The sequence below is a fragment of the Humulus lupulus genome, chromosome 8 (assembly GCF_963169125.1).
Source record: "Humulus lupulus chromosome 8, drHumLupu1.1, whole genome shotgun sequence".
NCBI lineage: Eukaryota > Viridiplantae > Streptophyta > Magnoliopsida > Rosales > Cannabaceae > Humulus > Humulus lupulus.
Window position 1 is genome coordinate 94,899,929 of NC_084800.1, and position 24,710 is coordinate 94,924,638.

The 24,710-nt window shown below is 41.0% G+C and overlaps 2 protein-coding genes and 1 pseudogene across 2 annotated transcripts; 1 reads left to right on the forward strand and 2 right to left on the reverse strand.

Annotated features, from left to right (window-relative positions):
* Positions 1 to 14,314: 14,314 nt before the first annotated feature.
* Positions 14,315 to 18,756, reverse strand: LOC133798168 (probable methyltransferase PMT23; annotated as a pseudogene).
* Positions 18,757 to 19,284: 528 nt separating this feature from the next.
* Positions 19,285 to 22,954, forward strand: LOC133798166 (protein VAPYRIN-like). Its single transcript, XM_062236375.1, has 3 exons — positions 19,285 to 20,308; positions 20,798 to 21,231; positions 22,676 to 22,954. Coding segments are annotated over exons 1-3 (1,434 nt in total). The 5' UTR covers positions 19,285 to 19,309; the 3' UTR covers positions 22,677 to 22,954.
* LOC133798165 (probable methyltransferase PMT23) lies at positions 21,378 to 24,516 on the reverse strand. The gene is made up of 8 exons (XM_062236374.1): positions 23,853 to 24,516; positions 23,587 to 23,736; positions 23,152 to 23,422; positions 22,956 to 23,066; positions 22,643 to 22,817; positions 22,239 to 22,493; positions 21,899 to 22,093; positions 21,378 to 21,730 (listed from the first exon to the last, which is right to left on the reverse strand). The coding sequence occupies exons 1-8, from the start codon at positions 24,387 to 24,389 to the stop codon at positions 21,541 to 21,543; spliced, it is 1,884 nt and encodes a 627-aa protein (XP_062092358.1). The 5' UTR covers positions 24,390 to 24,516; the 3' UTR covers positions 21,378 to 21,540.
* Positions 24,517 to 24,710: the final 194 nt, after the last annotated feature.

Below are 24,710 nucleotides of genomic sequence, written 5' to 3' on the forward strand. Positions count from 1 at the left end.
AAGGATTAGAGTGTCTAGGTTTTCACTTACCCAATGAATCAACTGAGACTGACATCTGAAAACTCTAGATATCATATTCCTTATATAGACAACTTAATGGGCTTTATTTAAATTTAAATTTAAATTTAAATTTAAATTTTGAATTAATTAAAATAATAAACAAAAAGATAAAAGCCTTGGGCTCCCACAAATGGACTTGGGCCCAATACTTTTATTTTGAATTTAATTCTCAATTGGGCCTAAATTCAAAACCTTTTATTTATTTATTTATTTTAATTAATTAACTAAATCCTTATTCAAATTAACTAATTATAATTTGAAACTTGATTTAATTTTTATTTATTTATATTGACACCAATTTATCAATATTAATAAATTTACCCAAAGATTCTCTTTTATTCTCTAAATCTCATATCTCTATAAATTTTCCAAAATTGACCTAGTCAACTTTAAAAAATCATAATTGATAATTAAATCAATTAATTGAGACATTCTAGATGATTTACTCAAAGGTGATGCGGGGACCATGGATCCATGAAATCAAGCTCCAATAAGTTACCGTGAATTTATTTACGAATAATTTCACTACCTTATTAATTCCTTGTGACTCCACTATAGACTTGGAATTGAACTCTTGAATTCATAGAACGTATTTTCCAAACCATAAATACGTTATCCATTGTTATAACCATTACAGTTAGTCAATCCTCTATCGATGACTTACTAACAAGCTGGGTGAAAATTACCGTTTTACCCCTCATCAGTATTTTATCCTTAACTCCCACTAAGTTCCTTATAAATGATATTTCCGTGAACTTAATCACAGAAATGAGATCTCAATCATTTAACATTTTGAACAAAGCAATTAAGGAAATCATCTTTTCACTTCTCATACAGAAGTTATAGATTTCATATCTATGAATAATACTCCCACTCAATTTCATTACTAAATCTCCAAGATGTAAGTATGGGCTAGACCGTAGGGTAAGCTGGTAACGAACAAGTCAAAAGATTTAAATAATATAATTAGCAGAATATTATCACTCAGAATTAAGATCGACTTAACCTATGGTCAACGTTGTGATATTGATTAGATTCGATAACAACGATACTTATTTATCAATCAATAATCAATATCGGTCCTAGTCCGATGTAACCAAATACATCCGATCATATCTACTTGGTCAATGCTTTGGACAAGACATTACACTCCTAATGTGTAAGTAGATCATATCGTAGATTTCCTAATCAGTGAAAATCCAATGCACTGATCTAATCTAGGACTCGTTCTTTTGAACATATAATTACAACTATAATCCACTGTGACCTAGTCACCATAATTGTAACTATCCATATGTTCAGGATTTTATGAATGTTTGTATTAATTGAATAAACATGTAATAAAACAAGCGAACAATGCAATTGAATAAACAAAATGATTTCTACTTCTTTTATTGATAATAATAACGTGTTACATAAGAAATATGGTTTTATTAAGGGCATAAAACCCAACATCAAGTTCCTAGGCCACATAGTAGAACATGGTCGGATCCGCATGGATTTAGAGAAGGTGCGGGCCATTCAAGACTGGAAGGCTCCCACCAATTTGAAGGAATTACGCTCTTTCCTTGGTTTAGCCAACTATTATCGAAGATTTGTGGAGGGCTATTCAAGAAGGGCGACACCCTTAACCGAGTTGTTAAAGAAGGGTGTAACTTGGACGTGGACCGATAAGTGTGTCGAAGCATTCAAGAGTCTGAAGGAAGCCATGATGTGAGATCCTGTCCTAGCCTTACCAGATGTTGGTAGGCCCTTTGAAGTGCAGACAGACGCGTCTGATTTTGCCTTGGGAGGAGTGCTTGTACAAGAGGGCCACCCCTTAGCTTATGTAAGAGCCGCAAACTCACGGAGGTAGAGAGGCGGTACACTGCACAAGAGAAGGAGTTTCTCGCAGTAATTCATTGTCTACGAGTGTGGATGCACTACTTGTTGGGGTCGAAGTTTGTGGTGAAGACAGATAATGCCGCGGTGAGTCATTTCCTCACCCAACCAAAGCTTACCCCTAAACAAGCACGATGGCAGGAGTTCATAGCAGAATTCGACTTTCATTTCGAACACAAGGCGGGCCATCTAAACTAGGCAGCTGATTCCCTAAGTCGCAAAGCTGAGTTAACGGCTCTGAAATTGCTGGAAAATATGTCAGCTAGCATGGTGACCACTCCACTCAGAGAGCGCATTAAGGAGAACCTGGTGAAAGACCCGGTGGTGAAGGCCATCATGAATCTCGCAAAAGAGGGGAAGACTCACCAATTTTGGGTAGAAGACGATCTTTTGTGGGCTAAGGGTGGCCGCTTATATGTTCCCAAGATGGGAGATTTGCAGAGGACACTAATGAGTGAGTGTCATGACACCTTGTGGGCGGGTCATCCAGGGTGGCAGAGGACTCATGCCCTATTGAAGCAGGGGTACTACTGGCCACAAATGCGCGACGATATCGTGGAGTATACCAAAACCTGTCTCACCTGTGAGCAAGACAAAGTGGAGAGACACAAGACGCCAGGGTTGTTGGAACCTTTGTTAGTCCCAAGCTGACCATGGGAGAGTGTGTCGCTTGACTTCATTACTAGTTTACCAAAGACGGGAGACTTAAGTGCGATCTTAGTGATCGTGGACAGATTTTCAAAGTATGCAACCTTCATACTGGTGTCAAAATATTGCTCGGCAGAAGAGACAGCGAGACTTTTCTTCAAGTATGTAGTTAAGTATTGGGGAGTACCCCAAAACGTAGTTAGTGACCGTGACGGAAGATTCACAAGGACCTTTTGGTCGGAGTTATTCAACCTTTTGGGGTCACAACTAAATATTTCCTCGAGATACCATCCTCAAACAGACGGACAAACTGAAAGATTCAATGGGATGCTGGAAGAGTACTTGCGGCATTTCGTCAGTGCCAACCAAAAGAATTGGCCGCAACTACTAGACGTAGCTCAGTTTTGTTTCAACTCTCAAAAGAGTTCTTCATCAAACAAGAGCGTTTTTGAAGTTGTTAATGGTCAGCAACCGCTGTTACCCCACACAGTGGATGAGTATCGCAGAAGAAATCCGAGAGCCTTTAATTTCACGAAAGACTGGAAGAAAACCACCGAGATTGCCCGAGCCTACCTGGAGAAGGCATCAAAGAGAATGAAGAAGTGGGCAGATTATAAGAGGCGACCGCTGGAATTCCAAGCAGGAGACTTAGTGATGATCAAGCTGAGGCCCGAACAACTGAGATTCCGAGGGAATAAGGACATCAGACTCGTCTGCAAATACGAGGGTCCTGTTCCAGTCATCTCGAAAGTGGGCCTGACCTCCTACAAAGTCAGCTTACCAGAATGGATGAAGAAACACCCGGTCTTGCACGTCAGCAACCTCAAACCGTATCACGAAGATCCAGAAGATCCAGTGCGCAACCAGTCTACCAGAGAAGGAGTCAGCGTCAAGCCATGAAGCAGCAGATAACCTGAAGAAATCCTAGCAGAGAGGACCATGGTCGTAGACAGAAAGAAGAAGAAAGAGTTTCTGGTGAAGTGGAAAGGGCTCGGAGATGAAGAAATTTGCTGGGAAAGGGCGGAGGACTTGCACAAGCATGCGCAGAAGATTGAAGATCAGCAAGGGGTAGGTTCGTCGAGGACGCCAAAGATTTAAGTGGGGGAGAGTGGGACGTGCTGCATCATGACACATCTCCAGGGGGCCATTTTGTATGTATGAGCATGCCTTGGTGCTTGATCATTAGTCAAGTCTTGCACCAAGTAACCTCAGGGGTAGGGAATGGCACTTTTGTAATTATGCATATGTCTCCCAGACAAAAATCATATATGTTCCTGGGAAGACTTCATTTGCTTAGAATGCTCCTTAGGGGGGGGTGACCTGGTGACTTAAGGAAGCACCATGGCCACCAGCAGATATGGGCTTAAGCTGTGTACTCCCTTGCCCTATCAAGGCCTTATATGAATAAAACAATGCTTTGCCATGTCCCTTTGTGTATGCTTTCTTTATGGTCTATGTGTTGCTTGTTTGTTACCTTCGTTGGGCCATTGCGTGCCACTTGAATGTGTTGTATGCTCTGATTGTTGTGTGGGATGTTGTCTCTGGATTGCTTGCCTCGTGCTTGTTCCCGCTTCATAATTGCCCTTACTTGTATGAGGCTTGTAATGCGGCTAACCGGGTTTCCTGGTGTTGGCTCAGGAAATGGCTCCGGAGGAGGGGCTAGGCTAGCTCCTTCGGGGACCCCGGCTCGTGCTTGTGGAGCGGATTGCTGCGCTCCGGGAAGTGGGCCAGTCGTGGGATTGGCTGCCGGACCCTACGCGGCTATGAATGCATGTAGGGTCTGGAGGGACTCTTGCATCCGCCGATGCGCCTCTGCTTGCTCAGCGATCCTGGCCTCCTGGTCCAGGACTTGCTGCCGTAGTCTGGTCACCTCCAGATCCTGTTGGTTGGGCTCTTCTTCGGGGATCACGGGATCCGCAGCTTCGTCGTGGTACTCCTCATTTTCCTCTTCGTAATACTCCTCATTCTCTTCTTCGTACTCTGTCCCACCTTCATAGTCTTGTGACTCCTCATGGTGAGATGTTTGAGGAGGTGCGTTCTCGGGCAGATCCTGAGGGGGATGCTGCGAAGGTCGCGGGTCTCCGTTGCTCTGTTCGGGATTTCTAGGGTCGAACGTGGTGTGCCGTGTGTTCACCATTGTAGTAAAGGCTTGACTTTAGCACTGGCTTTCTTCAGCTCTCAATGAAAGCACCAAACTGTTTACCGAGATTTTCGGAAACTATACTAATGAATATTAGCTAAGACTAATGATATGGAGTTGAGAGGATTAACACAGGATTTTTACGTGGCTGGGGCATTAATAAGCCTTAGGCCACGAGTCAGTTGTATTAGAGCTTGTAAAGTCTTTTACAATGGAGTTTCTCTCTAGGTTTTGACAGAGTAACTGTATACAAGTCGAAGAGAGATCCCTTTTCCCAGTGTTCTATTGCCCGTATTTATAGGCTCATGGGAACACTGGGTCTGGGCCGGGTATGACCCGGGCCTATCAGAGATATAGATATTATTGGCCTCTCTGGTGGAAGCCCAATATAAAAGATAAAACATACATAAATTCCAGACCAATTAAGGCCCAATAAGGTGGCCCAAGAACTATATTTCGCCCGAAAAAATGGTGCTTTTGGTCTAGACACTTCGAGTTACGAGGCAGATTCAGGGGACAAAACCAGTCAGAATACTTGGCAGTGCAGATCTGAAACAACGGCGTGCAATCCCGAGGTGGCCTTTTCCGCAGGTGAAAAGTAGGGACAACATCCACGCGGAGTGGGGCGGCTTTAGGGTCCTGGACACTTTTCCCACCAACCGGGGACGACGTGATCCGGGTTCATTTACCTTTGTCCCTCTTCATTTACCACAGGCCCGGACCATTACCAGGCTCCGGGACCAGGCACGTATACCGCCGGGGGGTCCGAGTTGTCTGCATGTCTCCCGGATGACTGTCCCGGATAACCATACCGGACCCCTGTCTGGCCCAGAATTGCACTAGGCCCATGCCCCCTTGGATATTCCCGTACCAAGAGGCCTTGGGCTGGGCCCACATTTTGAATGCCCTGACCATGGACCTGGACGGTCGTTCCGGGGCCACGCAAGAAATGGGGATAACACTTGCAAAATAAGGATAATGAAATAGCTGAATTTGAGGTAAAACTCAAAAGATATAACCCAGAATCAGAAACTAACACACCAGGAAAGCAATAGACTCGACATGAGACAAAAGAGTTACATCAACCAAAGAGCATGTTATGAAAGAACATCGACATGATTTAATAAGTTATCAACTTGTTTGTGACAGAACATGAAGAGTTATTCAGCCACGGACCAAATATGCAAAAGCAGATTTGATTGCCTATGCACTTATAGTAGTGCATCAAGGAGAAATACCAAATCCAAACATTTATGAAGAGGCTATATCATGGAAATTTGAGAAGGAATGGAGGTTTGCAATGAAATAAGGAACAAACTCACTAACTAAGAATGGCACTTGTGAATTAGTTAGTAAACTAGTGTTTACCGAGATTTTCGGAAACTATATTAATAAAAGTTAAGGGAGATTAATGATAAGGGGTTTAGAAGATATAAACAAGATTTTTACGTGGTTGGGGCGTTAACAAGCCTTAGTCCACGAGACAATTGTAACGCCCTAGCTACCCCAGAACAGTTACGGTGAACGGTGGACCGGAAATTTGACTCGTTACCTAAGTCCTTTGGTCAAAAATGTGCTCTAAGTGTAATTAACAGGTCAAGGTATAAAACCATTAAAAAGGAAATGGAGATTTTATTACAAACTGCTCTGCAGAGCTAAACAAAACATTTACAGGTGGTTCTCAGTACAAAAAGGTCACTATAGTTGTAAAGTTACAATCCCGCCGACCTAAGCGGCAAAATAGGGTAAACCCCTAGTTCCTCTACGAACTCCATGGCCGTGGTGGTCAAGCGGCCGCATATGTACACAACACCACATCAGCTCTCCACTCAAGGCTAGGTGAGCTTTTCTTTCCCTTTACCTGCACCACAAAGTACCCATGAGCCAAAGCCCAGCAAGAAAACATAACACTTTTCATAAACATTATCAAATGATTATCATTATAATCACACTGAGCAACAAGCTTTAAACAAATGAGTGAACATCACATGAGGTCCTGATAAACCACACTGAGTGACTGACAGGCAAGTCACTAATTCAAATGGAAGAGTGGCTGTTAGGTAAGCCACTAGCCTTCAACAGGTTCTGGTAAACCATACTGAGTGACTGACAAGCACGTCACTGTTTTCAAATGGGAGAGTGGCTGCTAAGTAAGCCACTAGCCTCCAAGCGCTTATTTCATTCATCGACCCTCGGGGTCGGTCTGGCATTAATGCTCTTTGAGTCATTCAATGCTGATAATCGATTAGATCAAATCTTGTTGGCTTGCGTAATACACGCTAAGGCCATCCTGACTAATGAGTCAGCTCAACGTGATCAGTGCCCAGTACCACTGCCGAACCTGACTAATAAGTCACAGCTTCACAGTTGATACTAGCACCCTTGCCAAACCTGACTAATGAGTCAGTACCGTGCACAAGTGAGCAACATATGCTAAACATTCTATATTCAATCCATGTCCATATTCTCACAATCAACATGCCTCATGATCATCCATGCATGTCACACTTGGGGTGCAGTTCTCTTACCTTTGATTCGAGTTAGAATGAACAAAAGAACGACCCTTGAGAACGGTTTAGCTTTTAGTCCTTTAGCGGTTACCTAATCACAACACATTTGGGATACCATCAATAATCAAGATAATCAAGGGTTCTCAAACCATTATCTAACCTCCAAGAGATCAATCCAAACTAATCCAAGTAGCAAGGACACTCCCGAGGCCTAAAACTAGGTTTCCGGGGTCAAAACGAGCAAACGGGGCGAAAACAGGGCAAGGGCTGCGGCCCTAGCACTTTGGGCCGCGGCCCCCAAAATTTCCAGAGGCAAGCGTCGCGGCGCCCCACACAAGGGCCGCGGCGCCCAGCGAAACAGAAAGGCCACCTGCTAACTCGAGCTAGGGCCGCGGCGCCCAACCCAGAACCATTCTCCCACGTGTTTTCAACACTTCAACATCCCCAAAAACACACCTAAACATTCCCCAATCATCAAAACAAAGTTCCCAAACTTCCCAATACATCAAAACCCTCAAAACCCAAGACTCGAACGAACTGAAAACTCAACAATTCACAAAATCAATTCAAAGCTTAGAAACTCGGAAAAACTCAAAACTTAAACTTCGATTACCTTCAATTGGGTTGTTTTCCGTCGAATCCTTTGGTTAAGAAGCTTCTAATCTTCCCTAGGATCGCTATGCCTCGATCCTCACTCGATTCCGACTCTTAGAACTCAAGATTTCGTAAAAAAAGCTTAAACGGTAAAACGGACTTCGAAAAGGAAGAACGGAAGGTTTTCTTATCGTATGTTCTATCTGATAAGCTACTTCAACCTTAAGTAACCTCAAATAAAACCTAATGCTCGGGGTCCCGAAAACACCCCCGGGGACATTATAGTCAAAACATCCAAAATTGCACCCTGATCTCAAATATTCCCAATTTATCATCAAATAAACATTTCTATTACCCCAAAATTGACCCCATTATGGTAAAACTGCTAATCCACTAAAAATAACCGTCTCATGACAAATAGCTCGAATATATCTCCATAATAATGGAATCTCATTCACAAATCAAGTTATGCACCCAAATACACAAATTACCCTCAACGGGCCAAATTACCATCACACCCCTGTAATGAGAAATATGAACTCACATGCATGCATTTCACATCATATCATAATATAATCAACATATACATGCATTTAATCAATTAATAACATAATTAAGCAAGTATGGCCCTCCCGGCCTACTGTTCACGCCGTTAAACACATCGGAGAATTCGGGGCATTACACAATTGTATTAGAGCTTAGAAAGTCTATAACAATGGGGTTTTCTCTTCGTTTTAGCTGAGTAACTGTATACACGCCAAAAAGAGATCCCTTCCCCAGTGCTCTGTCACATGTATTTATAGGTTCACAGGAGCACTAGGTTTGGGCTGGGCTGACCCAGGCCCAATAAAGGTATAAATATTACTGGCTTCTCTATCGGAAGCCCAATACAAAGGATAAAAACATAAAAGACAAACATTAACCAGAGCCCATTAGGGCAGCCCAAAGCCTATCTATCACCCGACAAATTGGGGCTTTTGGTTTGGGCATTTCGAGTTACGAGGCAGATTCAGGGGACAAGATCAGTCAGAGTAGTGGCGGCACAGGTCTGAACCAGCGGCGTACAATCCCGATGTGGCCTTTTCCGTAGGTGAAACGTGGGGACAACTCCCACGCTTCATGGGGCGGAGTCAGAGTCACGGATGCTTTGTTCTGCCAACCCTGAAGGCTCGACCCGGGTTTGTTTACCTCTGTCCCTCTTCATTTACCGTAAGCATGAATCATCCACCAGAAGCCCGGATCATTTACCAGGCTTCGTGACCGTTTGCATACATCCCGACTGTAACCCCAAAAAGTTGTACCTCTCCCGGATGAAGGTCCCGGATTATTCTTCCCGGACACCTTCCGGGCCTGGGCCCACACTTGGGTTGTCGAAGTCAATCATACTTCCTGCCAAACGGGCCTGGGCTGGGCCCAACCTCAATTGCCCGACTAGTGGGCCTGGATCGCGATCCGGGCCCAAGGCAGGAAATGGAGATAACAACTAGCAAACAAGAAAGTGGTCTCTTATAAATGGATTTACAAAGTGAAGGATGGTGTAACACAAGATGAACTAGTGAGATTCAAGGATAGGTTATTAGCCAAGGGATTCACACAAGTTATAGGGATAGACTACACAAATGTATTTTCCCTGATTGTGAAGTATGAGACAATTCGATTTATGTTGTCTATAATAGCTTAATATGACCTTGAGGTGGAATAACTAAACGTGAAAATAGATTTTCAAAATGGCTTTCTTGATGAAATCAATTATATAGAACTGTTTTTCGTGTTTTGGTCGTCCGACACGTGGCAATTAGGAGTAATTAATGATAGTCTATGAAGTCCTCGGGGTGCTAGTTTCTTGATGTAGTCCAGTCTGGCCGAGTCAGAGATGTCTCCAGGTGAGACCACGCCCTGAGGTCTTCTCCCAGGTGAGGATGCCTCCAAGTGAGACACGATCCGAGCTAATTTCTTAAGCATGGATACCTCCGGGTGAGGCCATGCCCCAAGGTCTCCCCTCGGGGAGAGGATGTCTCCAGGTAAGGTCACGCCCTGAGGGGACCCTCTCACTCGGCCATTCTCCAAGTTCAGGACTCCGGTCCTCGGGCCTGGAATTAATGCCAAGTGTTAATCACTGCAGGTGTTGGCCTTGAGAAGATCGTCTGGCAACTTTTGGTGATCCTTGATTAGTGGTGTTGAGCTCGTACACTCGACAATCGACATTTCCCATAATGCCGCCTGACATAGGCAACCATGCGCCACACCCTGACAGTCACAAATATGTTCCCCATAAAGTTGGTGTGTGACTTTCTGCAATGGACCCCGTAGAATCCATGTGGGTCATAGTCTTTATTTTAACACAGCCCTTTATGTATTAACTAAACATTAATACCCTGATATCAATGAGAAATGATTAACATTAATGACCCCGACCTCTATAAATAGTGTTGGGGTATCTCCTTGTAAGGGGTTTAGTTTTTTAGAGAGAGAAACTCTGTACTCAGTGCAATATATACGCTGTCTGAGAATCACCATTGAAGGTTGCTACTACAAGCTTCAAGCTCACTAAATAACAGAGACTCATGGACTAGGGCTCTTTTATAGCCTGAACCACATAAAACATTGTGTTCTTTCCTTATTTGTCATTTAATCTCTTAGATCAAGTTGGCAGCGAAAAAATCAGTCAACATTTTTGGTGCTTTCATTGAGTACTTGAAGGAAGCTTGGAAAATAGTGATGGTGACCACTCGAAGGAATGCACCAGACGATAGCACCCCTCAAATCACAACCGAGGGAGGAGAAACCAGTCACATGTCGCCGCAAGACCACCCTGACGCGGTGGAGGACTACGACGAAAACACCAAGTATGACGACATGGACGACAGAGGTGGTGATGAATACTATGAGGAGGAGTATCTTCATCCCATGGACACGGAGGAGACACCAGAAGTGGTGGCGCTCCATGACCAAGTGGCCACTCAACAGTAGAAGATCGACACCCAAGAAGGTAATATCGCCACCTGCATGAGATAATTAATGCCATGAGGGCTACTTTGGTAGCCCAAGGGCGGCGAGTGGACCCCCATGGTGAAGTACCGTCTAAGCAGCCAGCTAAGGTGCCCCTTGTGCCCCCATCTAGAATGACACATGTCGCTCCAGCCGATGTGCCTCCCGAGCACCCGACTGAGTTGGCGCGAGATCCGCCAACTGGCGTGCCTCCCATGCACCCAGTTGGAGATGGCACCCCACCTATTCCACAGGACCGTGGCGAAGGTAAGGCTATCGATAACCTTGCTCCCAAATTAAAGAAGGCTTGTCGGAACCCAAAAGACAACTAGGTCCCGAGGCCAGCTAGCATAGGTGAAGGCCCAGGAGCTCGAGGACACTGCCAGGCCACCAGCACCCATGGAGCCCGGGTGTTCCGCCCAGGCGCGCCAATATGGATCGTGCGTGTAACACCCTGGTTAGCCAAGACCGCTACACTATGTATTTTAAATAGTGCTGAAATCGCTAAACGAGTCATTTGGCCGTAAACGTGCAACTAAATGTGATTAATGGTCCATGGTTAAAAAATTTCGTCAAAAGGGATAGATATTTCATTAAAACGTTAAACTGTACATGGTATCCCATAATAAACGTTTACAAAGTTGTTTACAGTTACAAAAGGGTAATTACAACTCAAAAGTTACAATTTGCCGACCTAAGCAGAAAAAATAAGGTTTAACCCTAGTTCCTATGAGAAACCTTGGCCATGGTAGTCAAGCGGCCGCATATGTACACGTCGCCACCTAAGCTCTCCAACTCATGGCTGGTCCAACTTTCAATTCCCCTTACATGCACCACAGAGCACTCGTGAGCCAAGGTCCAACAAGAAAACTTAAACATTCTCATAAGCAGTTAATAACACATTACCAAATCATAATAAGCATGCCTACAGTTGTAACCCTACTCATGCATGCATACCGTTCATATAAATGACTACAATGTAATACGAGGCTAGATGGTCTAATTACATGATTAATGAATCATATTGGGGCCCAGCGCCCAAATCATGTGATTAATAAATCATATCGGGGCTCAGCGCCCTAGGATATGGGACTAATAAGTCACCTCGGGGCCCATTGCCCTATCCTCTGTATAACCAGCCTTAGAGCTGACCCAGCGTACCTGGCGCTTAATTTTCCATGACCATTGGGCCGGACAAGCGTATAATACGCTGCCGATTAGGTCTAACCATATCGACCAACACTCAACGCGCTATTTCCGGCCTTGACTTATAAGTCAATGCTTTTTGACCAACGCCATTGTCGTCCTTAACTCATAAGTCAATACTTTTCTCAATCAGATAATGCAAACAGGCATATATCATATACCAAATATCCGAATACAGAGCATTCAATATGTTTGATCAACAATCACAGGCATAATCATAATCATGCGCATTTACAAGGGTCCAAGCCTTAATCAAATCTATATTCAACATTCGGGCTAAGCCCTAGTCATGTACGTCACATATTAGGTGCAGTTTTCTTTCCTTTGGTCTAAGCACAAGTTAAATATAAACGACCATTGAGCACGATCCTATCCCGAGCCCTAGCGGCAACCTAGTCACAACCATAAATAATGATTTCATTAGGATTCAATCCCTAAAACAAACGCCGAGACCACTCCCGTGCTCTCGGGACTTTCAATCCCACCCAACGGGGTGGTGGAACCAATCCCCGAGCCCCCCAAGTTCTCCCAATCTCTAAAAATGAGCTTTGTTGAAATAGGTATAGCGCTGGGGTGCCCAAGGATGGCGCTAGGGCACCAGCCAAGTCAGAGAGCACCCCCTTGGCTTTCCCTGTCTAGCGCGGGGGCACCCAAAACCAGCGTTGGGGCGCCAACCCTACAACCCAGAATCCCCTGGGTTTTCCCCTAAATTCAAGTCACCAAAACCTCATCTAAACACAATCCAAACTCACAATTTAACCTCAAAACCTCATTAATACACTAACCTCAACAAAACCCAAGTTTACACTTGATCAAAAACCCATTAACACACAAAAATCCATACTTGAGCTTTGAAGCTCAAGAACACCCTTAAACCCATAAAAAGTATGAATCAAAAAAGGGGTTATAGCTTACCTTAGTGATGGAATCCAATCTTTAAGTTCTCCTAACCAAGTCCCCAGCTTAAGCCTCAAACTTCTGAGCTTTCTTCCTCAAAACTAAATAAAACCTCAAAGCTACAGAGAGAGAAAGAGAAAATGTGATGCACAGCTGAGAGAGAGAAGGTGGTATGCTTACTCTATTTTTTGGTTTCCTTCAGCCAAAGGAAAGAGTGACTAAGTCACTAGCTTTGGCACAAAAAGACCTAACTGCCCCTATGGCCAAATCACTCTCTCAAAGCCCTGCAAGGGCAATTTTGTCATTAGACACATACCCCGTTAATCCTAATTAACGCCTTATAATTCTCGTTGATTCCAATATCCTAAAATAATTACCAAACAATTTCCCATTACTCGATCAATCCCGGTAATGTACTAAATTATCAAACATCCCTAGGCTCGCCCCGAGCCAGGTATTTGACCCCGTTATGACTAAACTGCTACTTTGCTCGCTAGGATCGTCTCATGCCGGATAATCCAAATATATCCACATAATAATGTGGTCTCAATCCATATACACACAAATATACAAATATGTCATCAACGGGCCAAAATTATAAAAATGCCCTTCTAATAAGAAACGGGCCCACATGCAAATACAATCAAATAGTAATACAACTCATATAATCATCCATATTATCACATAATGATACAATAAACCAATTATTGCCCTCCTGGCCCCTTAATCAAGGCACTAAGTCATATTAGGGAATTTGGGACGTTACAGCGCGAGGTTCGAACGTGGTTCCCCGAGGCACCTCGTCATCACCATAGGAACAATAGTCAAGGGGCCAGTATGCGAAATTTCCCTATTGGCGGAGAGCATGACATTAGCATCTCGGTTAACAAAAGGAATGTTGAGTCTAACAGGGAAACGGAGGAGGCTCACCCCGAGGACAATGTGTAACGCCCTGGTTACTCCAAGACTGTTACTATGAGCTTTAAACCGTGCTTAACTCGCTAACCGAGTCATTTGGTTATAAACGTGCATCTAGGTGTTATTAATAGGCTAAGGTGAAAAATATCGATCAAAAGGAAAGAATTTATTTTATTTAAAACATAAAGTTGTACATGGGCCCATAAAAGCGTTTACAAGGTATTTACAATTCAAAACGGTCATTACAGTGTAAAAATTACAACCCGTCGACCTAAGCGGCAAAAATAGGGTTAACCCCTAGTTCCTCTCAGAAACACATTGGTCGTGGTGGTCAAGCGGCCGCATATGTACACATCACCACCTATGCTCTCCACTCAAGGATGGGTGAGCTTTTCTTTCCCTTTACATGCACCAAATAGCACCCGTGAGCCAAGGCTCAGCAAGAAAACTCATTACTGCATGTATACAATATCAATTACGATTATGATAATCATACTGGGCTTATAGCCCTAAACAGATAAGTGAATATCATTTCAAGATTCTAGTAACCATGTTGGGGCATGTAGCCCTAATAAGATAATATCGAGATTCTAATAATCATGCTGGGGCGTGTAGCCCTAATCAGATGGTATCGAGATTCTAATAATCATGCTGGGGAGTGTGGCCCTAACCAGATGGTGACTGATGAGTAAGTCACAAACTTAAACCAGATGAGTGACTATGGAGTCACAAACTTGAATCAAATAAGTGACTAGTGTGTAAGTCACAAAATTGGGCTCCGCACCCATAGCCATGTGACGATGCAGTCACCTGGTCCTTCTAGCCCTAACTCTAAGTAACTAGCCTTTAACATCCTCCAATTCTCGTTATTCCCAATATTCTCAAATTCTAATAAATCATATCTCATTACCATTTAATTCCTGGTAATGCACTAATCACCAAATTACCCCGAGACTCACCCCGAGTTCCGAAATTAACCTCGTTATGACCAAACCGCTAACTAGTATTCAAAGATCGTCTCATGCCGAATAGCTCGAACAAATCCACATTATAATGTGGCCTCATCAATAATCACCAACATGCATGAAAATATACAATTATGCCCTCAACGGGCCAAATTACCAAAATGCCCTTATAATGAAATGTGGACTCACATGCATCCATTTATCATCATATAATAATATAATTCACATAAACATGCATATAATCATTTAATGGCATAACAAATCAATTATGGCCCTCTCGGCCTTCTAATCTACGCGAACCGTACGAAACTTCATTAGTGCTCGAGGAGCTTAATTACTCATCTAATGACTGCCACGTGTCCAGTCGTGAAAACACCACCAACAAAAACATTTTTTGTTTTATTTAAATAAAAAAAATTAAGAGAATAAGCAAAGGATATTAATATTTTATAAAAACTAATTTTGACCAAAAAAAAATGATTTATACTGAATGGTAAAATAGTGGAATGTAATTTAATATTTTCTTTTTGACAAATGTAATTTAATAGTATTGAAACAATTAAAAAAGCAGATATTTAAGGGGGAAAAGTAATATATCTTTTAAAATAAAATATTGTAATTTTTCAACTTTTTTTTAATATAAACTTTTAAAAATTTCAATTCTAAAACAAATTCACACACCTTTTACCTTCTCAATTTTCATAAAGTACAAAGTTGTCTATTGATTAAAAAAAATATAATAGTAAAACAATCTGATATATATTTGAATAAAATTACTCCCTCAAACCCGGACGCCAGAAACCCTTCTTGGCATTACAGACCAATGAAGTGATTGCAAAATTGGCTTAACCGTTTTAATCACCTCCATTGTGTCTTTAACTATTAAATAGCCATTTGGTCTTAATATTCTATCCATCTTCATCATCATTTCTACCATCTCACATCTGAAAAGATATATACAAAAAAAAAAAAAAAAAACTCTCTACTTAACTCATGATCACTAAAATCTTGATAATTAATTCAAATTAGAAAATGCAATACTTTTGGCTAAAATTTACATCATGGGTAGGACTTTGGAGTGAATTGAGAAGAGAATTAGTACCTTTTAGAAAGAGTTTGGAATAGATAGTTGGAATGTAGTAGATCATATGTTCGAGGATATGTGTTAAAAGACTCACACCAGTCATGGTAGACTCCAATTAACCCTCTCTTATATATGATAATAGGCAAAGTATCTGGCATATCAATAGGGACAACATTCATTACCCATACTGGTTGATCAATAAGAGCTGCACCAAAACTGAGAGAAAAAAAAAATCAAAATCTAATATCAGTTCTTAACACCCTTTGATTGTTTGCATATTCAACATTGAAAAAAAAAATTCTTCTCCATTATTATTTGCCAAAAGAAGTTTAAATCAATGGCTAATAAACTGTAAGGATTAATATAGCTGGTTTGCTTTACCCTCCATAACCAGCATTCATGTCCATTACATTTCTCACACTTGACCAAGCTATAGGAAGGTCAGTCAAATAAACTTCTGATACAAGTGCAGACCAAACCTTGGTGTCCTCTTCAAACTTTTGGGCAGCATCTTGCTCAGTTGATAAGCTTACAGGTGTACTAGTAAGTCTATTGGGCCAAGGCATAGGCCCATTAAACAATTTACTCATGCTGTCGACTGGTATTGGGGAAAGACAACTACTAAGAGGGACATACCTGTCAAACAATCCAGAAAGATATGACTGTTCATATATGATGGAAAGACTAATAAACCCATTTCCTTGATTCAATCAAGGCCATAATCATCGTTGATTGTTAGACATGTTGGGGAAGATTACAATGAATTGTTTTTCCTATATGTATCATCACATATAGGTGGATTGTTCTCTTTGCGGTTCTCATAGCAAGAATTTGAGGCAGGCTTTTGGTATATTACAAACCCAACTCCAGATGAATCAACACTTTTAGCTACAGTCTTCCAGCATATAGAGTTGGTCAGATTCACCATAACTGTCCCCCCAACCACATGCATATATTAGTAAATTGTACACTACTGATCAAATAATATATATATATATATATATAAATATTACTAGTAAATGGCTTAGATAACAAACCCTGCCATTGATTTTGATGTGTTTCATCTTTAAGATACACTGGTGTAGCTGACCAAACAAAGAACCCACCAGGCTCCAACAGTGGTTTTCACCTGATAATTCTCAACCAAAAGCATCAAATAAAGACAAAAAAGAGTTAAATGAATAGAATGAGTTTTATAGTAATTAACTCAGTACCATCCATATCCAAGGAACCCTGCATCGTGCACAATGGATCAAATCATAAGCATTGTCTGGAAAAGTCAGCTTTTGAGTTCCAATGACTGAAATAATAGCAGGAATGCCACGTTCTAGAGCAAATTGTATCTGAGCTTCATGTTCATCCTTGGGGGCAAATAACATGGTGAGAACATTTTTTTCAAGCAAGTAGCCTCCAAAGCTGGCAACACCACACCCAACATCTAAAATAACCCTTATGTTCTTTCCCCGTTTAATAAGTGGCAAAGTCTGAAGTCAAATACAGTCAGAATCACAGATGGTGAGAACCAAAACCAAATCCAAGTTTAATACATTTATATAATTTCTCCCTATTGTAAAGAATAGAAAAAAAAATGGTAAGGGTAGATATGAGATTACCTCTTCTATGAACTTAACGTAGTTATCTACTCCATCCTTGAACTGGGTACCACCACCAGGGAAAACAAAATAATCTCCTGATTTACGAACCCAGTTTTGCTCCTTCTTGTACTCAACAAGCTTTGAATGTGGAACATTATCATACCAAATCTAAAACAGAAAGAACCAAATCACCACCACTACTAAGAACACACAACACTCAATGATGTGACCAAGTAACCAAAACCAATACCATAGGTTCCTGTGCTATTGATACCACGTACTCATAAAAAGGGTGGCTGGTAACATTTTTCAAGGTCCCTTTTGTTTTAAAAACCCAATAAATAAGTGCTATTATCAAAATACTAATCTCACCATGTCGATGCTCTTAGGCCAACGAGGTAATGTCTAGGAAGCGGCACCAAACACCGGGGATTGATTCTGGGACAATGGCGCTCGCGGCGCTCCATGTGCCTTCTGTTCTTCAAGGCCTTTATAGCCACGAAATTGTCCAAACATGGTATGTAATCAACGGCAGCTGGACCATCACAGAGCTCCCATTGGACATAGGAGTGTACGGACGAAGGAGAAGAGGATATGGAGGTCGAGACTGAAGGGATTGGAGTAGTGTTATCAGAGTAAAGGAAGAAAGGGTTGTCTGTGGTGCTGGTGTAGAGCAGGACTAGGATAATGCCGCTGGAGAGCATTAAAATTAATGAGAATTTTCTCTCTGTCACTAGTTTTTGGACTTGGCTTGCCATTTTTTGGGTCAATCAGAAATTGGTATAGGTGAGAATGAAACAGAGAGTTGAATGAAGATTATTTGTTTACCATGTTATGTGAAGAAATTTTTTCTTTTTTTTCTTCTTCCTATAATTAGGTTCATTAATTTCGACGTTTTATTGAAATTTAGTCTCTAAATTCCAAACGAAAATGAGTCTAGGATAGATATGGATAATAGTTATCCTAAGGATTCGCGTTAGAAATGCCGTTATTTGTGCAAAAGTAATAAACAAGTACAACATTATTTTCTGCATAAGTAAATTTAATGAAACGCAACGTTGTTGTGTAATAAATTTTGTTTATATGAATTTTTTTAATTTTATATGAATAATAATAATAATTTACTGTGCCGATTTTTCAAAAGAATTTTGCACGATTAAGTAAGTTTAAGTAATTTGCACGTTTGTATTTAATTGTAGGTACATGCTGTATGCTGCAATATTAGTGTTATGCTCTATAAAAGATAGAAACTTCTTTCTGTTTCTTATGAGAAAAAAAAAACCAATACACTACTTTCTAAAATAAACATAATTTGTTACTAAAAAAAAAAAATTTTAAAATACCCACCAGAATTTAATGAGATGCTTTTAATTTATCATTTTTAATTACAATAAATGATCAAATATCTATAAATATATATATAAAAAAAAATTCCTAATATTTCTTGTATCAATATGCTCTTCCTTACTTAAAATGAAAATCAAGAACTTTTTACTTAAGTTTTTTAATTTTCTTCACCCATGTGTTTTTTGGATTGTATTTGTTTAGTTCCAACTTTAAAGTAAGAGGTAATTTTTCTATTATTATTTTAATATCAACTCTGTCTGGATTATTTTAATATCAAATAATCCGTCAAAAATTGAAGTTAAACAAACATTTATTGAAAAAAAAAAACAGAAAAACTAGTTTAAGAAGTTTAAAGCCAAATATATGTCTTTCGGTACTATAGAAATGGGACCATTACAACTTACACTCACGTGAACGCATATTCTCTTCTTCTCTTCATCTTTCCCAAATTCACTCCACCACTTCCATTTCCATTGATGGAGAGAAAGCTAGTACAAGTCTCCGACCAAGAGGTCCGTATAGACTTCGCACTCAACTGCAAATGCCGCGCTACGGTCCGCCTCACCTCCCTATGCGCCACCTCTCCCGTTGCTTTCAAAATCCAGACCTCTTCCCCTCAAAAATTCATGGTTAACCCCCCAACCGGGCTCATCCCTCCCTTATCCTCCGCCACTTTCCAAGTCATCCTCAAGCCTCAACCCCAACTCCCTCACTATTACCCTCGCTCCCCTTCCGATCGCTTCCTCATCAAGACCGCTCTCTTCCCCACCGCTGCATCTTCACCGCCGCGGCAAAATTCCGACTCCGTCAACTCCTGGTTCGCTTCCAGGCCAAATGTATCGACTGAGGACCATAAGCTTAAGGTCGCGTTTGTTGGCCCCGTTCTGCTCCGCCATGCTATCTCCTGCGGAGACTGCGACTCCGCCAGGAACTTGATCAAGCGGCAGAAATCGGTCCTGGCAGGGTTTTCGGCCAAGGAGTCTGAGTCGATCCTACGAGTCGCAACCGAGTTGGCTGATCCGGAGGGTATGGTGAACTTGCTTCTCGATTCCGGGTTGAAGATTGGAGCGGCGGGGGTTTTGGAAGAAGAGGCAGCGAACTCACATGGCGTGGATTCGAAGTGGACGAGTAAAGGTTGGGATGAGTTACACGTGGCGGCGTCGTTTGATCAAACGGAGGAGGTTTTGGACTTGGTGAGAGTGAGGGGATCTGCTTCGTTGGATCGCAGAGATAATGAGGGAAGGACTCCTCTGCATGTGGCTGCAGCGAAGGGACATATCAAGTGTGCGCGGGTTTTGGTGGAATCCGGTGCGGATAAGGACGCTCGGAGCCGTGATGGTCGTACGGCTTTATATAGAGCAGCGGCTAATGGTGACCGTCCGATGGTGAGGATGCTGATCCAAATGGGTGCGGACCCCACTATTCCAAATGATCGCGGTCGTTCTGCTCTTGATGTTGCTCGAGACAAGGGACACGTAAGTAGATACTACTAAACAAGGACAGTTGTAGTTAGTTATTCGAGAACAGTTGAAAAATATGAAACTTAAAAAGGGATTGTGTTTGCACCAAAAATATATATAGGCACTCTGATAATTAAAAAAATTAATTAAAACACTTTTTTTTAATTTTTTTTTTTATTCTTTGAATATTTTTTATTAATTTTAATTATTTTATTTTATCTTATTTTCATAATTTTTTTAATAATGTATAATTTTTTAGAAAAAAAAACTCTAATTTAACAAGTTTTTATATTTTTTTTGTTTTAATTTTTATTTTTTTAATATTTAAAATACATTATTAATATTTATTTTTTAGAATATGAAAAATAAAAAAATAAAAAATTTTAATTAAAAATAGGATGTCTTAATTAAATTTTGAATGGAAATATAATGGCTCAACTTGAAAACTTTGTAGGATTTTTTGTTGTTGACTTGTTAAGGTTTCTCATTTGACAAATAATGCAGAGTGAAGTGGTGGAAGTTTTGGAGAGGGGAGAGGAGGTACTAATGGCTGCAAGACGTGGCGACGCGCCGTGCCTTGAGTTGCTATTGAAAACCGGCGCAATCATAAACTACCGAGATCAATATGGTCTGACAGCTCTTCACGCTGCTGCCATGAAAGGCCACAAGGATGTGCTTGCAATGCTTGCTGAATTTGGTGGGGACTTGGATTCCCGGGACGATGAAGGCCATTCTCCGCTGCATTTGGCAGTCGTAGGCGGAAGTTTAGAGGCAGTTGTCACGTTGGTAGGTATAGGAGCTAATATGTATGTTGAGAGCAATAGCAAAGCCACGCCTCTGTACATGGCAACAATTATGGGGCAACGGGATATTGCAGATTTTCTCGTTAGCAAAGGAGCTTCTTCCTCCGAGCTTCCTCTTCCTACTTCAAATCTATGGTATGACAAATCTAATGGCCTTCCTCCCACGTAGTTTTCACTAGTAAAATAATGATCTTTATAATATGTAGGCATTTGCTAGTGTTTTGCTGAACTATTACAGAAAGAAATATGACAAATCGAAAGATATTACCAAAAACCAGAAAGAGAAAAAATGATTATCGGCTTATTATAGTAATTTGAAGTAAAACTCTTTTAACTATAGGATATCAATATTAAGCAGTAAACAAGAATAGGTGCTAGAGTTCTATCGTCCTTGTATAACACTTGCACTGGACCTTTTCAGTGGAAATGACCAGCTATGCCTATTTAGCTACTTGGACGCCAGAAACCCTTCTTACCAACAAGAAACTGATTTTGATGAAGGGTTAAGGACCAGTGAAGTGATTCCAAAATTGGCTTAAGCTTGTTAACCGTGTCCGTTGTGTCTTGAACCAGTAGGTACCCACCTGGCCTCAATATGCGATCTATCTCCACAACAATTTCTACCATGTCACATCTGAGAAGTAAAAAGAAATGCATTTTAGCTCACCCTGACTGTTAAAAACCAGACATGAAAACCGAACCCAACTAAAGAAATACAATAAAATATGCATGTAATTTCCATATCAGGTAGAATCAGCAAGCAGGACAAAAATTCAATGGCATGGAAAAGATATCCAAATACCTTTGCGTAAGGTTTCCCAAGAGATAGCTTGAATGTAGTAGATCGTATGTTCGAGGATAGGTATTGAAAGACTCACACCAGTCATGATAGACTCCAACTAACCCTCTGTCATATATGATAGACAATGTATCGGGCATATCAATAGGGACAACATTCATTACCCATACAGGTTGATCAATAAGAGCTGCACCAAAACTGAGAAAAAGCAAAAGTGCTGATTAGTTTATGGTTTCGGTTATTACTATTTGCATGTTCAATATTAAAAGGAAAAGAGGATAAAGGAGAAAGGGGGAAGCACTGGAAAATAATAGATCTAAAGCTAAATAATTGTGTAGATTACCCTCCATAACCAGCATTCATGTCCATGACATTCCGCACACTTGACCATTGAATAGAAAGACCTTTTAAATATATATTTGAAACTAGTCCAGACCAATGCTTGGTGTCCTTGTAGAACTCTTGGACTGCATCTTGTTCAGTTGATAAGCTTATAGGTTCACTCTTGAGCCTCTTGGGCCAAGGCTGGGGCCAGCTGAACAAGTTACCCATGCTATCAACTGGAAGTGGAGAAATACAACTGCTTAGAGGCACATACCTGTCACACAGTATAACCTTATAATAAGTGTAGCAAACTCAATTCTTTAAGGCCATAATCACATCATCTCGTCTTCAATATAAATACAATCAGTGAAAAATAGCAGAAACAATCTTCATATGATTAATAGATGTGTTATGGAAGCTTACCATGAATTATTTTTCCTATTTTCATTGTCACAGATAGGTGGATTCTTTTCTTTGCGATTCTCATAGCAAGAATGTGAGACAGGCTTTTGGAATATGACAATGCCGATTCTTGTCGAATCAGAAAGGGTCTTGGCAACAACCTTCCAACACAGAGAGTTCGTCAGATTCACCATAGCTGCAAGAAAAACAAGTACATATATCTTTATCAGCTCTCATCTTTTTTTAGTCAACTTTCCAGTGGTATTAATAGTGATGGTTATGTAAATATCCCACTGATCAAATCATGCATAAAGATATGTTTCAGTTAACAAACCGTTCCATTTATTCTGATGGGTTTGGTCTTTACGATACACTGGTGTTGCAGACCACACAAAAAACCCGCCAGGCCTAAGAATCCTATTGAGTTCCAACAATGGTTTTCCACCTAATAATATCCAACCACACTTGTCAAACTAAGACACGAAAAGGTTGAATGAATTGAAAAGAATTTGGGAGTCAAAACAAAATACCATCAGCATCCCAGTGAACTCTACATCGTGCACAATGAAGCAAATCAAAAGCATTGTCTGGGAAAGTCAGCTTTTGAGTTCCAATGACTGAAAGAATAGCAGGAATTCCCCGTTCAAGAGCAAACTGTATCTGAGCTTCGTGTTCATCCTTTGGGGCAAATGACATGGTAATAACATTTTTATCAAGTAAAGCTCCGCCGAAGCTAGCAACACCACACCCAACATCTAAAATAACCCTCACGTGCTCTCCCCATTTAATAAGCGGCAAAGTCTGTAGTATAACAAACACATCACAATTAAAATCAGAATCACTAAATATTTATATGACAAATAAGGCAATAACTGTGGTTAAGTTTTTCATGAAATGAGGAACCATAAAAGCATTGTAGATAAACAAAGCTTTTACATAGTAGTTTATTTGTTTGTTTCTGTTACCTTTTTTATGAACTTAATGTAGTTATCAACTCCTTGCTTGAACTGAGTACCACCGCCAGGGAAAACAAAGTAATCTCCTGATTTACGAACCCAGTTTTGATCCTTCTTGTACTCAACAAGCTTTGAATGTGGAACATTATCATACCAAATCTGAAAAGAAGAGAAGAAAAAAAATCAAATTAGTAACAAACAATTCAAAACCATGAATTATGAATCGAGTTTTTCTCTCTAGATATATGAAAAGCTTACCGAAGTATCAATCTCACCATGTCCCTGCTCTTAGGCCATGAAACTGGCATCTTATACCCTTTCGGAAGAGGCGACAAACACCGCGGACTAGGATTTGGACAATGCCGCTCCCGATGCTCCATGTGCCTCCTGGACTGCAAGGCCTTGATCGCCTTGTAATTGTCCAAACAAGGTATGTAATCAACCGCCTCGGGATCCCGACAGAGCTTCCATTCGAAACCCACATCGACCGAAGTAGAAGTGGTTGTAGTAATAACGTTATTCCGGAGAGAGCCGACATCTTTGTTCTCCGACGGAGGCGGCGGCGGGACAAAAGGGGTTACTGGATTGGGAAGATTGAAGGATTGTTGTACGGACGGAGGGGAAGAAGATGAGTCGGAGACAGAGATAGGGGCTGAAACAAGCGGTCGGGATTGAGTATCGGGGTAGAGGAAGAGAGGGTATTGGATGGTGTTGGTGAAGAGTAGGAAGATGACGCAGAAGAGGAGAACAGAGAGTGCGAAAATGAATGGGTATTTTCTCTCTTGGAACAGATTATGGACTGAGATTGCCATTTCTTTTTCTCGGTATCGTCAATTATCCAGAAAACGACATTTAAACGAAATTTGCTGACTGATATTTGGGAGAAACTAGATCTGCTGTACTGTAGTCTATATATATATATATATATAGAGAGAGAGAGAGAGAGAGACTTGAGTTATATGGTATTGGTAAATAAGTAGTATTCTATTATACCATGAACTGGCGGAGAGAGAGTCAGGGACGTTGAATACGCGGTACATTTAACGAATGCTTTTGAAATGTCGTTATCTGAGCTAATTAACAAGTATTAAACTAATACATCTTTTAAGGAAAGGGCTCGGCTTTTAATTATT